Raw genomic sequence first — 18,361 nt, 5'->3', positions numbered from 1 at the left:
ACAGCCTGTCGTGGAGTCATTAGGAATGGGGACATTCCAGAGGGAAAAAGAAATTCTAAGAGACAGTCCTCTCGAGAGAAGCAAGACTCTGCGAACAGCACCTGCAGCCCCCAGCTGAGGGGCGGGTTTTACGTGGGCCCGGGTGTAAAGGGCCACTGGCTGCCGATTGATCGTCCCTGTCGGACCTGAGCAGAGCGACAACAAATCACCGTCGGCAACCCCATCTCTGAATGTAGAGGACGGCAGTCCCTGTGCACACCTTGGGACCTTCTTATTTAGATGCCTGGGAGGCCGCACACAAGAGAAGATTGATTTATTGATTGCATGCACGCCAGACGGAGCCAGCGGGCGGGAGCTTGGCACTTAAGAGCCTCATCAAACAGCCTTGGGAACTGCTCCCCTAGTCGTAGCGACTCCCCGAGTGACCCGGGGCAAGTCACTTGACTTCTTTGCTTCAGGTTCCCGCACCTGGAAAAGGGGATGGCCTTGTTCCCTGACGGCCAAGGGAGAGTGTGAGGATGAGCTCAGGTGGCTGATGACATCAAGGTGGAGCTTGGCTCCCCTGTGGGTCACCGGCTGCCCTCCCAGCATCTCAGAGATCTGGGTCTGTGCTCCCGGCAGAGGACCTCGACAGAGGGTGAGCCAACTCTACCGCGCTGGAGGACCAGGTCCTATCGACAGGTCATCTTTGACCAAGATGGGCGGCACATTCGCTCCGTCAGGAGAAAGATACATACTTGTAAAGGGTTCCAAATATGCTGAAAAGTGAGCGCCATACAAACCTCACGCCTGAGAAGCGATGAAGTTCAGCGTTAGATGTACTATGTACCCTTGTGCTTTGGAAAGTTTACAGAACATGCTCCAGCTGCATACTGAAGACTCCATGACCATCTCTCCAGTCTGTGGCCTGAGGTCACGCTTACCTGCTCTATGGAAAGGTGGTATTTTTTTTTTTAATTTAGGAATGTATTAACTGGGAATTTCGAAGTTATCCTGCAACAAAACCAAACCAAAGCAATCTTTTCAGACCCAGCTTCCGAAACCAGGGAAAGAACCAATCGCTATTTTTCTTTGGAATCTAATGAAGAGGTAATTAAAGCACGAGGAGCACAAGGTTCCTCAACCCCACTCTTAGCTGATAAAGGATTCTTTGTTCATGAGGAATAAAATCTGAGACTTTGCAGTTTTGGGTTTGGGTATACCTCTTAGTTTCTGTGATTAACCATACTGTGATGGTTAATTTTATGTGTCAAATTGGCTAGGCCATGGCCCCCCGATATCTGGTCAAACATTCTAGATGTTTCTGTGAAGGTATTTTTTAGATGAGATTAACATTTAAGTCAGCAGAGACTTTGAGTAAAGCAGATTACCTTCCATAATGGGAGTGGGCCTCATCCGAACAGTTAAAGACCTTAGTAGAAGAAGAGCAACCCTCCTGGAAGGGGAAATTCTGCCAGCAGACTCTGCCTCTGGACTTGAACTGCAACTCTTCCCTGAGTCTCTGGCCTACCAGCCGACCCTGAAAATGTGGGACTTGCCAGCCCCCACAACCGTGTGAGCCAACTCTCTAAATAAATCTCTCTCTCTACGCATACACATCCTATTAGTTCTGTTTCTCTGGAGAACCCTAATACACATACTGTGGTAAATATTGCCACTGTTCACCAATATTTCTGGTTTTCTCTCCTTCTGGATCCTGGAAACTTGGAACCATGGCCATTCACTTGCTTTGGCTAATAAAATGGAGGGCAAGTGACTGGTGTCTCCCCCGAGCAAAAGCATCTAAGAGCCTGGGCAGGACCGTTTCCGCTCCTCGCCTGCAGCGCCAAGCCTTGAGTCCCAGAGAGATGGCCGAGACACAAGATACTGGCTCCCCCAGCCAGAGCCTGGGGGTGACCACAAGGAGCAGCATCCCACCGACCAGCCCCTGCAGATGCAGAGCATGGGTGAGAGTCATTTGTTGTTTCAAACCTCTGAGATCTGGGGATTGTTTATGATTGATACACCGCTTGGGAAAAAAAGTTGTTCTGATGATTTGTACTTACTGACTGAACCCTTTTCAAGCCCCTGTCAAGAAGTGATAAATTACTGAAGTGTAGCATAAAGTGTTTTCTTTTTGCTATGCCCATAGCAAAACCCTGTGAAATGTTTCTGGCCACCTTTCCTGGGTCATTAAAAAATAATTGTTTCCAATCACTCTGGTCTTTAAAATAAAACAAGACAAAATGCCACAGATCCTTCTCCAGAACCAGCACCACGCCTCTCCTCCCTCCTTCCCCGTCCTGCCCCCACATCCCTCAACCACACCACCGGCTCCCGGAACAGGAGTACTGCTGCGCTTGGGGAGGGAGGAGGAGGGAGGCCGGCACGACGTTCACACAATTGTCTGGTGTTCATTCAATCTTTGTGCCCAGATATAGTTGTTGTTCCTAGAGCCTGCATAAACTGCTCAGAGAAGAAAGCAGGGTTGTGGAAATCTCATTAATAAACTGTGAAAACCCTCTCAGCAGGAGTCACAGAATGCAGAGGGGCCGCCTTGAGCCAGGCAACAGGAAAGCTCAGTGCTCTGCTCCTGGACAACATCTCACTCCAGCGCGGCTCAGATTCGAGAAAGGCTGCCCGAAAGCCCCTCCCTGAGTGGGTGGGGGAGGGGGGGAGGAGAAATTCTCCTCCAATCACAGTTAGGCGACTGGAACCTGAGTAAGTTTACGAAGTCCAGGCTTTGCTTTAATCTAAACGACTGCCAGACAGAGGTAAGTACAGGACTAGTTCCTCCCCTCCTGTGCTTCATAAACATTAGAGAACACTGATGCCAAGGCTCCCAAGAGAGGGCAAGAAAATCGGGCAAGTCTACCTGCGCAGGACGAGGTGCAAAGTGACCGCAGACTGACGTCGCTCTTAGCTAACCGGAATATGGCCAACCTTCAGAGTTCCCTCAACTCCATGCACATTCCCGCTCCCTCTGTGGACAATGCCCCCTTTAGGTCCCCAGCTCTATTTTCTATCCAGGTGACAGGATCAGAGGCTGAACTTCTGACCTCGCAAATCCTTTGCGGCCTCGGACTGAAACCGGATGCTTCTGTAGAACATCTTCCCTCGAGCATTTCATGTGGCAAGCCGAAGAAGATGGGCCCAAGAAGGACATCTCTAAAATGGTTTAATGATCATCATACGCATGCTTTCTTCAGACAAGTGAGTAAAGCAAATCCAATCAAATGACACGGTTTGAGACCTGAATTAAAAATCATGTAGAGAGAAATGGATTTTTTCTTTCTTTTTTTTTTTTTTTATTCTTTTGCGTTCTGCACACTGACATAGCGGGAAAAGAAAATGCCTAGAACTTAAATATGGAGGAAGCTCTTTACAACTACATCCACGATTTTGTGCACTTCTCTCACTCGCATGTCAGTGAAAAATCACCAAGTATTATGAAACAGGACAAGTCAAGTCACAAAAGAACCAAAAAAAAAATCTCATAAAAAATATATCCAAGTATGAAAAGTATTGTCCTCTTGGCGTCTTCACATCCTTCTCTTCTGTGTACTTATATACAACACTGGAAAGAAAAAAAATAAACACACTGAAAAAAAAACACCTGTGCTTAAAAAATCATAATAGCAAGTTTCAAAAGCAAATAGATTTTGGCCTAACAGCTCCGCAAACTGAAAAGGAATTTTCATACAACACAACAAATTCTAGGACTACTGAAAAACTAGATTTGATGAATCTAGACCTGGGTTTGACGTCTTACAGGACTGTGTTCTAGTGTTCACTATGTATTTGACTGTAAATTGTGACCGAGAGGATAAAAAAAAATGGCTGTGTAAACCCCTGGAATGTAAGAATGTTTTATAATTATAATAATTCTGCTTGTAGTAAAGTAAATCAGTAAATTTACCAGGCTGAACCTCAGATTAACAATAAAAAAACATATTTTCATCCACCTCTCCAACATAAACTCTAAACTTGCTGTTTACTATTTTAACTACAACAGGATAAACAAGAGCTGAGGAGTTTGGGGGGTTTTTTGGGGTTGTTTTTAAATACTAAAATCTTTATTCTGCATTCCCTTTTAAAGTATCAACCTTTGGTGTTATCCAAAGTTTTGCTCAGCTATCCTCTTGCGACCACCCAAACTGAACTCTTTAGGACATCAGAATAACACAAAACTTAGTAACTAGGTGACGCTAGTCAGCCTTTCACAGAGGTGTTCCTCCCCTCCCACCCCCAGGCCCCCTCAGACTCTGACCCATCTGTTCAAAGTGAACATGAAGAAGTATCTTGATCAAAGAACATAGCACAAATTAAATAGGATCCTTTTTAAGAGACAAAGATGTGAATTTGGGAGTCTAAGGGTAACTACCACTGATTACATCACGGAAAAAGTTTTCATGAAGGGAAGCAGCAGAAGGACGGTAGAACTGGACCAGCCCAAGAAGCAGTGAGCACGGGACAGGATCCAGCCTGTCACCACTCACAGGTGACTACCGCTCTCAGCTGTCTGGAGATGGGGAACGATCAGAACATTTCTAGTAAATGGGGGGAGTAAAATAAGACTAATAGAAAAAAAATTGAGGAAATCCTACATGTTGGAAGGAATAAAAAGCCAGCAAAATATGTATACAAAGACAGGAGGTGAAGAAATATGGTACTGTAAGAACAGGATACAGAATACCTACAACACAAGTCAGGATATTTAGTTCAGAGCCGAGATCCAACTGTTAAGGGGGATGAAGAAATTACCCAGAACTAAAGAATTCACATCAATAAAAAATCCAAACTCAAGAGCCCCCGAGCTCCATTTGGGGGGATGGGACCAAAAGGGGGGGATGGGGGAATGGGTCAAGGGCTAATTCCCTCAGTTTTGATGTTTTTCCCTTCCCCCTGAGAAATTCAAATACAACTTCTTTGATAGTTTTTTTTTAAGACGAGGTACTTAAGAGTAACCATAATAATCATAGCAACATACTAGCTGTTAAAAAGTGGAGTAACTTTAGAATCATGTTTCCTACTTTGTCATTTTTGCCAAACTAAAGGATATAAACCTCCACAAAAAGCATTTGAACGTTTAAGAGAGAAAGGACAATCAGCTACCTGATTGACACAAGCTACCTGCCAGATACTGCAAACCAAAGATACAGGGGAAATAGTGGCCACTCTTACAGCTCCAACTTCCAATGTGAGAGGCAGCGTCGGGGGAATTTAATAAACTGTATTCGGGGCTCTGGGTCAGTGTCCTAATGCCCCTCAGGTTCTCATTAGTAAAGAGAGGGAAGGTGAGAATGTCTAGTCCAAAATTCTGCGAAGCATCTTAAAAAAAAGAAACTGGTCACAATGAAGATCTGAGATTGAAGAAGTTAAAAATAAACAACGCAAAACTAAAACTAAACTCTTGAATTATGTAGAAAATCTGCTGGGGATCCTGATTATAAACGAAAAAAAAAAAAACTTTTCTTGGATGTTGCACAACCGTACGGCGAGAGAGTATTACCATTGTTTCCACGGATAAATGCATCACCATACTTATTCTTCAGCTGTCCATTTACATATTCTTCCGTCTGCTCCAGGGCTATATTCATGTAGCCGTCCAGGCAAGCCAGGACCCCTGGAGGCAGATTTCGTCAAAGAGAAGATATACAGGGCAAATAAGAGTTGAAAATTACAGGGTATACCTTAGAGCTGACAATCGCGTGATTTGTTAGCTCTTACATGCTTAATATAAAAATTCACACTGTAAGTGAAACACCATCGTTTCTTTCTACGCCGATGTGAGTGACGGCGAAGAAGCATACAGGGCGAACCCAGTCGTGGACCCACCGCCAACAGGGGAAACATTAAACTATCACGTGCTTCCTGGGCCGTGTGGTTAACAACAGCAAGTCCTAAAGCCTTCACAAAAATCACATAACGCGCATATTCCAAATAAAATAGCGTTCTCTGAAAGCTAAAATTGGGAGTGGGCAATTGTGCAGGGACAAATGACCACTGGCCAAGGCTCCTCGCTGCGAGTGGCGCTCCTGACTTTAGCCACTCAGTGAAACATGGGTCTGGCAGATTTACTGCATTCCTTCGCAACATCTACTGCAGCAGATGAATGTACTCCAGGGTTCAGAGGAAGTCTCCACAATCTGTTAAAATAATAGGAGAGGAGACAGCAGTTGCTCCTGAAGGAACATCCGAAAGCTGTGACTCGTGAAGAGCAGCTTGAGAAGACAGGGCACCATATTGCATTGTAACACATCCCTTTCTGTTTTGTTAAGACTTCGAAGAGTTTCAAATCCAGACTAATATAGAAAAATGGCCAAGAACATTCTAAGGAGCTTTTAAGGAAACTGAGTGAATCTTTTTAACTGTGTTGATAGTATAAATTGTGCAAAACTTGCCCTGATAATTTTTCTCAAAAGATGAACACATATAAGCCTCTGAGTCTCTAACTTCACATGGTATTTTCTAGAAAAAAAAGAATCGAGTAAAAACAAATACTACAAGTTTGATTCAATTAGCCAAGTCGATAGCTTCTTTTAGTCTCCACTTCGTTAATATGCTCCTCACTCCCTGCCTCTGCCCCCATTTTCCTCTAAACAAAAACGTTTCTTTTCCAAACTATGTGTGTAATGAGAACACACGACAGTAATCTAACGGAATACTCCTAGAAGCTGTACACTTTCAAAGAATCAGAAGAGATTATGAACAATAACTAACAATTATTTCCCGTCAAAAGAAAGCTTAAGCTATAACTTTCCAGTTTATTTCCTGCTGTATTATTTTACATCTAAACCACAATCCTAAGTGAGCAAGAAACTTCCGAAACATGACATGCAAATCTGTTTGAAAGTTAAGCCAAAGCATTTCAAAATGAAATATTCACTAACAGAAAAATACCTATTCTCCTAGCAAAGGTTGTTTTAAGAAAAAGATTCCAGGAGGTTGTAATGGTAACCCCCTCCCATCTCTAAGGGATAAACTACTATGAATAACAGAAAAAAAAGTTTTCTTCAAACTTAAGAGAAATTGCTACAGAAAGCTGGGGTTTTTTAATTTAATCATGATGGCTACTAGCCATGTGAAAGGCTGTTCAACCTCACTAGTAAACAAAGAAAGAGAAATAAAATGAAACTATTACTTGTTGCCAATTAGAATGGGAACGCTGAAAACAAGGCTAATACAAGGGTTGTTGAGAACACAGAGAAGAATAAGCCCATCTGCCCGGAGGGGAGGGCCATTGGGCATGCTCATTAACACAGAAATCCTAGGCCAGGGAATCTATTCTAAAGAAATACTTGGACAAGTGCTCAAGATACATGTCAAAGGAGCAGAGCTGTTTACTTAAAATAGCAAAAAACTGGTAAACACCTGCAAGCCCATTAATAGGAAAACTGGTTAAAAACAAAAACAAAAACTGTGGCATATCTACACAAGGTACTCCTATGCAGCATGAAACACTCTGTATTGTCAGAGAACTGAATGCATTCTTTTCATGTAAAAAGAAGAAAATCAGGGTGTATGTATAGCTGATCCCATTTATATAAAATTATGCTTATATGGACACAGGTCCAGACTGGTAGGCCTGATTATCTCTGGATGGAAGAATTTGGGGAGACTTTGCTTTCTTCTGTATACTTTTCTTCATTATTTGCTTTGAAATTCTTAAAAAAAAAAAAGAAAGAAAGAAAGAAAAAGAAAAACATGTATGCTACCTTTATAGATAAAAAAAATTTTCCCTAACAAGTGTAGAGAAAAAAAGTCAGGCTAGGCTCGTTGATCTCCTCAATGAAGTGGGTTCTGAGAAGACACTGAACACAATGTTTCCACCCTAACCAACTGCTGAATATGCTCAAATCTCTAGAAGTCTGTTATCTCCTTTGGGCTCATCAAAAGTTCATGGGTGTGAAGTGGTATGTAGAGACTTTATATCTCAGTATTCAGTATAAATCTATTAGTTCCACTATAAAAATTAAACTGGAGATAGGTTATTGATGTCAAGAAACTAAAGCAGTACATAAACAGCAGGGTGATTTCTTAACCAGGCTTTTAGTCAAGCTTGAGTTGGGAGTCCTAGCTCCTCCTTTACTAGTGGGGAGAAACAGATACCTCAAAGGATTTATATGAAGATAAACTGGAAATTGAAATGATTAGCACACACTGGACACATAGTAAGTTCTCAGGAAAATTAAGTTCACATGTGTGGAAAGAGGAAAAAGCTCAAGACTACCATCCTCATTCAGAAAAGAGACCAAGAAAAGGCTTTACTCTGCTAATGAATTAGTAAGCTGCACCCGTGAAATATTCCAGGTCATTAACGTATTTGAATTTTGGAAGATTAGGATTTTAGTAACTAAAAAATGGGATTTGACACCATTCCTCCCACAAAGTTAATTTCAGGAGTGTCACAGCCTCTTTTAAAAAGAGCATTCTCGAAAAGAATGGAAAGGTGTATCTGGATAGCACGTGCACTGTCAGAGTGGGAAGTTCATGTTGTAAAATGACACCGTCTAAACAGCTGCTTGCCAACCTTGAATACTTCGGCAAAACCAAATGCTGTTGTGCTAAGTGTTCTTCGGTTTCCAGTTATTCTTGCTTGAGGTGACTGAGAATCCTGGCTATTACCAGGACGTACGCATCCAGTCGCGAAGCAGAGACAAGGAGACAACAGTCACATAAATCACACCGGAAGTCAGAAGCACACAATCTGCCATGCACCTTGTCTCCAAAGGGAACCATCTCAGAGGTAGAAAAAGAAATGGGCATAAAAACTACTGGTAACCAATGCCTTTTTTTCTATTGGGTATGTTTAAGAGCTTAATAAAAACCAGTTAGGTCATATTTACTCATTTAGTTGCACCAGTGAGGAGAAAGCATGAAAATATTACCTCGATAATCCACCCCAGAATTCAATTTTACCACAACTGGTCGTCCGATGATCTGCTTTAAGAAGTCACTGGGGGTTTGCTTCCGTAGACTCATTTTATAACAATCCTGATCAAAAATCTGAAAAGGAGCAATAAAAGTAAAGACAAAAGTTAATTATTCACCCAAAAAAGCATATTTATAGGAAATCACGTACCAAAGGACCACATATGAAGACTCAACAATATTCACTTTATTCACTCCTATTACAACATGACAGCTAGCATGTTTGCAGTACTTACTATCAGCCAGATGCTAAGCTAATGCATGACCTCATTCAGTTATCCCACAGCAACCCCATGACACGGCTTCATCATGGCTCCCTGTGTTAACAGAGCCCCTGTTCTTAATCACTGGTCACTACTGTCTCCCACACGGGCAGTACCCCCATTACAACCACTGCCACCTCCATCATTTACCGCATGCTCACTCTATGCTGAGATCCTTATAAACACGGTCCCATTTAATCTTCATAGGAACCCTGAGAAGAAAGTCATAATATCCCCATCTTGCTAATGAAAATAAAAGCATAAAAAACTGAAATAATGTGCCCCTAAATGTAATGGAACCAACATTCAAGCTCAACACAGTCATATTTTAAAGTCTGTGTTATATAATGCAGACATATTTACAAACTGATGCCAAGAGAGTGTTTCTAAAAATAATTATAACCATAACTGAGAGCTAATATCTTAGTGTACTGTATGCCAGCACTCACCTAAGCACTTCTCATATAGTAATCCATTTAAACCTATGACGTGATGGGGTAGGTACTGTTTTTAATCTTCATCTTACAGATGAAGAAAGAGTCACAGAGGTCCTGCTCTGGTCACATAGCTAGTAAGTGGATGACCAGCTCGCGCTCTGAATCACAACCTTATACAGCCTCTTGAAAGTTACTAATGCAGCCAGAGCCTTTTATTTACTCTATTAGAGCAGATATACACTCTATATAATTAAGATAAAGTCTTTTCTTTTTTAAGTTTTTATCTTAATTACCCGGTGCTCATCACAGCAAGTGCTTGCCTTCATCTCCATCACCCATTTCACCCATCCCCCCTCCCACCTCCCCTCTGGTGACCATCAGTGTGTTCTCTATAGTTAAGAGTCTGTTTCTTGGTTTACCTCTCTCTTCTTTTCCCTTTGCTTGTTTGCTCTATTTCTTAAATTCTACATATGAGTAAAACCATATGGTATTTGTCTTTCTCTGACTGGCTTATTTCACTTAGCATATTATTCTCTAGCTCCACCCATGCCACTGCAAACGGCAAGATTTCATTTTTTTATGGCTGAGTAATATTCCATTTCTCTCACACACACATGCATGCACACACACACACAAACAAATATACATATATATATATACAACCTCTTCTTTATCCATTCATCAGCTGATGGACCCTTGGGCCGCTTCCATAATTTGGCTATTATAGATAATGCTCTATAAACATCAGGGTGCATGTATCCCTTTGAATTAGTATTTTTGTATTCTTTGGGTAAACACCTAGTAGTGCAATTGCTGGATCATAGGGGTACTTCTATTTTTAACTTTTGAGGAGCCTCCATACTGTTTTCCACAGTGGCTGCACCAGTTTGCATTCTCACCAACAGTGTACAAGGGTTCCTCTTCCTCCACATCCTCCCCAACACCTGTTGTTTCTTGTGTTGTTGATTTTAGCCATTCTGACAGGTGTGAGGAGGTATCTCACTGTAGTTCTGATTTGCATCTCCCTGATGATTAGTGATGGTGAGCATCTTTTCATGTGCCTGTTGGCCATCTGTAGGTCTTCTTTGGAGAAATGTCTGTTCATGTTTTCTGCCCATTTTCTAATTGCATTATTTGGCTTTTGGGTGTTGAGTTTTATAAGTTCTTTATATACTTTGGATACTAACCCTTTACCAGATATGTCATTTGCAAGTGTTTTCTCCCATTCCAGAGATTGCCTTTTAGTACGAAAAAGTCTTAAAATTCAAGAACAGGAGTCTAAAATACAGACAGAGCATTATATACCCAAATCAAACATACACAGTTGCCAATCACTCCTTTCAAAATTCATCTTGTTATATAATAGTTATCTGGGTCAAAGTATTTTGATAAACAAAAGTAACAAAACTGTAGTTACTTAAGCAAAAACTAACAGCAAAAGGACTTTGGAAATTACTATTTCTGTTTCGGTCAAATTCAGCTCACTGTTATTTTGTAGCCATATGGTACTGACACTTAAAAATCAGTATGGAGGGCGCCTGGGTGGCTCAGTCATTAAGTGTCTGCCTTCGGCTCAGGTCATGATCCCAGGGTCCTGGGATCAAGCCTCACATCGGGCTCCCTGCTCCTCGGGAAGCCTGCTTCTCCCTCTCCCACTCCCCCTGCTTGTGTTCCTGCTCTCGCTATCTCTCTCTGTCAAATAAATAAAATCTTTAAAAAAAAAAAAAAATCAGTATGGATACAATATTTTAAGGACTCTCCTCAAGAACTCAAATTGTTTTCAATCCAAATTTTTATAACACTTTCTCCCATAAACATCACTGCTTACTTCAAGTCTATCCACTCCATGATCTGAATATGGGTTCAGGAACATCGTTTAGAGATTTTCTCACAGTGAATCGGCCAGCTCAAGCAGTTTGGTTAAGCCAGAATGCTTGGTTACTGGCTTTTCGTTTCTTGAACAAATACGCATATGTCCGCACACATTTTAGGGAACTTCAAAAACACGGCATTCACACAGGTTCTGACCTTAAAGAACTTAGAATCCAGAAGAATTTAAACTCTTGCTCCAAGAGTGTGAGTAAACAAAAGTGATTATAATTTAAGGAAAATAATTTTCTTTAACCCCAAAAAATCAACATCCTCAGTTAAATAAAGAAAATGCAAATTTCACAAAGTACGCTTGAACTTGGGGCTGTTCTTTGGACCATTCCCCACTCCATCCTCCTGAGGCTTGAAAGACGTTTAAAATGCGATCAGCTAGTGATTTTACTCAGCAAATTTTAATTTAACTTTCCCACTGGATTGCCAGTTTATTTTTTTAGCTACAGTCTCAGTAGATAACTGGAATTACAACTACTATTCAGGACGACCACTATTCATTTGAGACTCAGACCACACAATTTTATTTATGCTGTTTTGAGCACAAGAAAAAAATATTACAAAGTAAATCCTGTAACAGATTCAGTACTCTTGATGAGTTTAGTAAAAACAAACAAATCTTCCCATTCGTCTACAAACTGCCTTATTTATGTCCTGAACACGTGCTGTTTTGTCACTGAACGGGTCTAGAGACTATTAACTCTGAAGGCCTGATGGAGACTCAGCTCATGAGTCAGGTGCATTTCTTATCAGATGTGAAATCCCATGACGGTGCTTTCTATGTACAAGACCGAGACAAAACTAGCCGTTTCCTTTGTGTTAAAAAAAAAAAAAAAAACCCACTAAGATGCATGGTCATGTGAAAATCTAGTTGACAGGAATATTACTAACTACCTCATCCAAAGTTAAAAGTTAATGACAGGGGCGCCTGGGTGGCTCAGTGGTTAAGCGTCTGCCTTCAGCTCAGGTCATGATCTTGGGGTCCTGGGATCGAGCCCCGCATCGGGCTCCCTGCTCCACGGGAAACCTGCTTCTCCCTCTCCCACTCACCCTTCCTTGTGCTCCCTCTCTTGCTGTTTCTCTCTCTCTGTCAAAAAAATTAAATAAAATCTTTTAAAAAATAAATAAATAAATAAAAATAAAAGTTAATGACAGCAAAAAGACCCCAAGCCTAGACAAACTGCTGGTATTGGCTATTTTTTAAAACGTTATTCGTCTTCTTTCTTCACCTTTTTAAAAAGCACAGGTAATACTCTTCTAAGCTCATCAAAGATCACACCTCTGGCATTAAAGCCACATCTTTACTCCAATTAGCATCAATCTCTTCCCGAAGGTGTTCAACACTTGAAACTTCTGTGCAGCACCTGAGTGTCGGATGCACAGGCTCGGGGGGCGGCGGGTAACACTAATAAGATACAGGTAGCCTCGGGCCCTCAGAGTTTACACTCCACAGCTGGCCCAAAAACATGTCATTGGAGAACTTTTTAGAAGTTGTATGTATGTGGATAGGATTATGTGGAGAACAGCACACAGAGAAAGCAGCTCACCCGGCACAGGCTTGGCAGAGCAGAGGATTTCTGGAGGTGACACCCCTGCTGAGTGGGAAGGAAAAGGAGCCCACCGGCAGAAAGGAGAGAAATCTTAGCAAAGACACTGGACGGTGCGTTTGCGTTTGAGGAGAAAATGCTACACAGGCCAAGAGGACAAAATGTAGGCGCAGTAGGGAGCAGGGCCACATTCCTGGCAAGCAGGGCAAGTCAGGCTAAGAGACCTTGGACTTGAGCTGCCAGCTCAGTTTCCCAAACACGAAAGCAACTGGCTCGCTTGTAGATTCTGATTCAGTAGTTCTGGGGCAGAACCCGGGAACTGGTTCGCACACGCCCGGCAGATTTCTCTGACCTGGCAAGTCTGGGGAACACCATGTCAGCGACAGGAAACACGACAGGGTCATGAGCAGAGACCTGCCTGAGCTCGGCTCCCCACGGCGGAGCATAAGTGGGCCACCTCACCTAGTTCTGACATGGCGGCGTTCCCCAAAGGTTGTCCTGGCTACAATCTGTCACTACTCTCTTTGACATTCTCTACCTTTTTTGTACTAGTTTTTCGCCCTCAAAAGATGGGAAGCCATGTGAAAGGCAAGACTACTACCAAGCTTTTCATTTTTTCTCCAGAGCATCTGCATTCTGCTAAATCTCTTGGGGAAAAAAAAATTTCAGAAGTTATTTGAAAAGGAGGTGGTTGCTTCAAACACATTTTATCCATCACTCTAGGAGACCACATCTTCTACATTCATCTTCATTAGGCTTCCTTGGTACTCCCCGTTACTTAATGACTTGCCCATAAATCCACTTTGCATGAGTAAATTGGTCTCAACATCACAATTTTTCCCATCACTTGGCTCACGTAATTTTAAGTGTTCATCTTTTAAATTGGTTAAGGCAGAAGGCACAGTGCTGACCATTTCTGAAGCGAGAGAAAAGCCTCTTGAACCATAAACACAGAAGAGGAAAAAGGCCTCCTTCCTGCAGGGTCACCTTGATAAAACTTCTCCCTTCAAAATTAAAGCCATAATCCCCTCTCTGCCTCTCTCCCTCCCCTGACTCCTACTCAGGCTTGTTTTAAATGACCTATTTTCAGAAATGGCTATTAAGTCAAAGGCAGTATATTTTCTGCCAGAAGCTACTGAGAGGTCTAGTATAAGAACATCAGCAAACTGCCCTGCAGAGATTTTTTTTTAGTAAAAGAATGGGGGAAAAAGAACCAAATTTTATTCATCCAACGATGTGTCAGGCTGCGTTAGATTCACGAGCAATTCACACAGTAACCCTGCGAGGTGGCAAGCACAACTAAGGTGGGGTCCCAAAGCCTAAGCCCTTTCAAAGCTGCCCTTTGGAATATGTCTAGATCCTCCCGTGACAGGTGGGCAACGGCCACAGACATCTATGGAGATGTAGGGGAGATCCAGCTGGAGAGCGGGAGCACTGGCGGAAAAATGCCTAAAGGGACAAAGTGCTGTCAATTAGCCTGCGAAGAAATACAATGGTCAAAGGTTAAGAAATCTATCTAACGTGATTTTGAGTTATGTCACTGAGCAGAAGACACGCAAATCCTTGCTTCTTGGCAATGGTTACCTGTAAACTTTCACCTCCTTGTAGAATATTTACAGTTTAGGGTGAAAAAAAATGTGAAAAGTAAATAATTACAATGAAGCATAACATTACAACCCACGTAAATGCAGCTCGAGACTAATACCTCAGTGTCTGAGAGGGCATCAGACACTGAGACCGGCTCTCTAAATATCTCCCTTCTCAGACAGTTGGGGTACCTAGTCCTTCTGAAGGCTTCATACCAATCCCTCCTCCCCACACGGCAGGGGGCTACCTTCCTCCCCTCCCTCACTCCAGCCCCGAATGCAGCACTCACAGCACCCCTTTCACTTATCACCCCTTTCACTTATCAGGCTGTTGCATAGTTCTCCTGCTGACCAGTCTCCCGTGGTAGGTTCTAAGCTTCTCAGAGACAGGGAAAATGGTATCCCTGGTACCTAAGCTCACTGGCCAACCCTGTGGGAGGCATCTAAGGTCAGTGCCAAGGAAAATCCCTGTCCCTTCCTCCCCCCCCCCCCCCCCCACGAACTATGGGTAGAGTGACTACCACGGTATCATCTGTGCACTTAAATGGCTACAGCATAGTAATATCTCTGTTACTGACCAGCAAATAAAAGAAAGATGAAGAAAACAGACATGTTTCCGTGTTGTACAAGAACCAGCTGCATCCGAGTCAATGGAGATGCTTGTTAAAATGCAGATTCCTGAAGTCTACTCCCCATCAGACTCCCTAGGCAAGGGGCACTATAACTTACATTTTATAAAGTTTCCCAAATGATTCCTATAAGCAAATGCGGACATTGAGAAATGTCCGGAGACATTCTGGATTGTCTTGAATGAGGAGGGAGGTGCTAGTACGTAGAGGCTAGGGGTGTTGCTTAACATTCTACAAAGCATAGATAGGACAGCCCTCCACAACAAAGGATTATCCGGCCCAAAATGTCAACTGAGGTTGAAAAACTGTTATAAACCCTAAATCAAAAAACCATTGTTCTCTGGTCTTAAAGTGACAAGGCATTTTTAAAAACCTTCAAGGTACAACAAATGAGAATGGGAACAGCTCAATTCTAATTAGATGATAGAGTACAAATTATAACTTAGTAGATGTTTTATTCTGACAGAAAGGGAATCTGAAAACAACTGTCAAAAAGTCTTGAAGGGGTTGCCGTTTTAAGTAATGGATTTCTAGTCCCGGTCATGAAAATGGTCAATTTTCCCATTTTTCAGTGTGACACTTCCCTCAAATGACTAAAATCTCTGTTATCTGGTACAATTCTAACAGGACAGAATAATCCAAGTGATGGCAACATTTTTTTAAATTCTCATACAAGTATGCCACAGTTTAGTTGAGAGACCACCCAATGCAGCATAAGGAGTACTCACTTGGGAGACGGAAAACCTGAATTCTAATCCCAGCTCTGCTACTTAATTTAGCTGTATGCCTTGGAGAACTCATCATTTCACCTCTCAAGGCCCAGGTTCCTCATCTGCAAAATAAGGGAGTTATGCTAGATGATCACTTAAGAGATCATCCTGCTCTAACAGTCAGCAGATCCAGTAACTCCAGTAATGCATCTACACACACACACACACACACCAAGATAATCCTCTAGACTCCTGCACAAAATTCAAGCAATTGGAATTGTGAAACACTACCATAAAAAAAAAAATTCCAAAGAGAGGCTGATGTATTAGACATATATTATGAGCTATCATGCATTTGGTGAGAACAGGCACAACCTTACATGAATGATGTAAACTGCCAAAACTTTTCTGGAAAACAACTGGGCAATGGGCATGAAGATCTAAAAAGACCATACTAGAACACAGCATCTATTGTAATAACTTCCTTGCCCAGAATCTAGTCCAAGTAAGTCATCTGTAATACAGTTTTTAAAATAAAGTTAATCAAAGTATTACCTGGGATGCTAAAATGAAAGAAAAATCCACAAACACCCTAAATGCCTCACAGCTGGGAAATGGTTGAATAATTTATGGGGCCTACACAATGACGGAATAGGTAGCCAATCAGAAGATGCAAAATTAGAAATGATATTTAGGAAGAATTTTTAAATGAAAGTGGACAACTATTTATACTGTTAACTGATAAGACAGGTAGTCTTAGCTCAGATAGAAAGTAGCACATACGAGAGTAAAATACAGAAATTATGGATGGGCTTCAGTGAATATTACTTCCTTCACTAAACCGTGTTTTCAATTTTTCAACAGTCCTGTGTTACTAGGGCGTGGGGAAGGGGGGCACACTAACCCACCACCAACCTTATCTGCCATCATCCTAATGCTAAACACCCTAAGCAGAAATACCCCCAAGGAGCAAGCGCACACACCTACGCAACAAACGCCCTGGCGATAGGACCTAATGCCATACAACTGTGGGCGTCCGCAACCTGAGAACTCGGTAAGGTGGGCTAGTCCAAGCTCTTAATTCCTGGGGCTCAGGGGAACCACCCCGATGTAATCAGCGCAGCCCCGGAGCCCTAGGAAGCGAGGCCGGCCCGCGCAGTCGGGGCCCGCTTTCCCGCCCAGCCCGCAGGCTCAGGTCTGGGTTCCTGCGCAGCTTGGACAATCAGGATTGGTCTCGGAAGGCATCTCGGTGGGGCCAGGTCGCTGCCGTTCGTCCCCGCGCGGTCTAGACGCCCCTCCGGAGGGGTTCTCAGAGCCGGGGACCACAGATCTCCTGGCCTTTCCAGGAGCCGAGGAGAGCGCGAGCGCATTCTGCTGGCGCCCGGGGTCCGCGCTCCGCCCCCCGCCCCGGCGCCTTTCAGGGGCTGCCTGGCCCAGATCCCCGCTGCTGCTCCCCGAACCCGCCCCGAGCGAGCCAACACCGGGGCCTCCAACCGCCCGCGCGGTTGCCTGGCTCACCTGGTGGCCGGGATCCAAACCCCCTCTCCAAGTGGCCCACAAGGCCGGCCTCCGCCGAAGATCCGGAGGAAACCGAAAGTGAAACTGCCGAGGCGGGCGGCACTTTCCTGCAGCAACCAAGGATTGCCTTTCCTGACTACGGCAGCCTGCGGGGACCGAAAAGGCCAGACTTCGGCGGCGCGCGCAAAGCCTAGAATCTCGTTTTGCCTAAAGGCAAAGTTGGTGCTTTGGAGGTCAAAGGAGAAAGCGCTGGTGCTTCCTCTTTTAACAGAAACAAACACCCCTAAAATAAAAAAACAAAACAAAACAAACAAACAAAAAAACCAAACTGGAAGTGATCTTTTAGCAGGGATTTCCTTTAGGTAGAAATGCAAGGAAGAGCTTGAAGTCATACTACACTGGAATTTACTGCTAACGTAATGACTATACTCAGACAGATCCCTGAATAAGTTAATGCAAATAAATAAATAAAACAGGCAGCCTCAAATCTTCAAATCCACCTTTGGATTTTGATTTAAGTGTGTGAAGATGAAGTCATTATTAGCAAGAGATTGTTTCCATGGCAACGTTAATTGCCACAAAAAGAATTAAAATCACTAAAGTAACTCTGTATTATAATGGCATAAATTGCGTTACATGACAATCTTTAATTCTAATTGGAAATGGTGTGCAGACATTATTTAAGTGCTGCTATGGGAACTTGGTTTGGAATTTTGCATGAATTCTCAATATTCTTGCTATTAATGGAAAGGGCAAAGAAAAAGAAGAAAACTGTTACACCAACACTTGATTCCATTTTTTCTTCACACACATACCCTCAACTTAAAACTTATACTTTAATTCTATTTGTGATTTGTAACGCTATAAACAAAGAAAT

The 18,361-nt window shown here is 42.7% G+C and overlaps 2 protein-coding genes across 6 annotated transcripts in view; both read right to left on the bottom strand.

Annotated features, from left to right (window-relative positions):
- The window catches only part of REELD1 (reeler domain containing 1), a 32,753-nt gene extending 29,582 nt beyond the window's left edge, over positions 1–3,171 (bottom strand). For 2 of the 3 annotated variants that reach the window (XM_036077804.2, XM_078069290.1), the window contains exon 1: positions 2,855–2,971. The gene's annotated coding sequence lies outside the window, so the exon portion shown is untranslated. Of the gene's footprint in view, positions 1–2,854; positions 2,972–3,038 lie in introns of those variants that run through there. The other variant, XM_078069289.1, reaches the window with a different exon arrangement.
- On the bottom strand, positions 3,141–17,639 carry LSM6 (LSM6 homolog, U6 small nuclear RNA and mRNA degradation associated). 3 transcript variants are annotated; one of them, XM_036077814.2, is made up of 5 exons: positions 17,485–17,629; positions 15,985–16,088; positions 8,871–8,988; positions 5,492–5,605; positions 3,141–3,556 (listed from the first exon to the last, which is right to left on the bottom strand). In XM_036077814.2, exons 3-5 carry the CDS (start codon positions 8,962–8,964, stop codon positions 3,522–3,524), a joined length of 243 nt encoding a protein of 80 aa, XP_035933707.1. In that variant the 5' UTR covers positions 8,965–8,988; positions 15,985–16,088; positions 17,485–17,629; the 3' UTR covers positions 3,141–3,521. The 3 variants fall into 3 exon arrangements, with proteins under 3 accessions (XP_035933707.1, XP_077925417.1, XP_035933706.1); XM_078069291.1 differs by lacking the exon at positions 17,485–17,629 and adding an exon at positions 16,950–17,297; XM_036077813.2 differs by lacking the exon at positions 15,985–16,088 and having other exon boundaries at positions 17,485–17,639.
- Positions 17,640–18,361: the final 722 nt, after the last annotated feature.

This window comes from Halichoerus grypus, chromosome 3 (assembly GCF_964656455.1).
Source record: "Halichoerus grypus chromosome 3, mHalGry1.hap1.1, whole genome shotgun sequence".
NCBI lineage: Eukaryota > Metazoa > Chordata > Mammalia > Carnivora > Phocidae > Halichoerus > Halichoerus grypus.
This window is presented reverse-complemented; position numbering and strand designations above follow the sequence as displayed.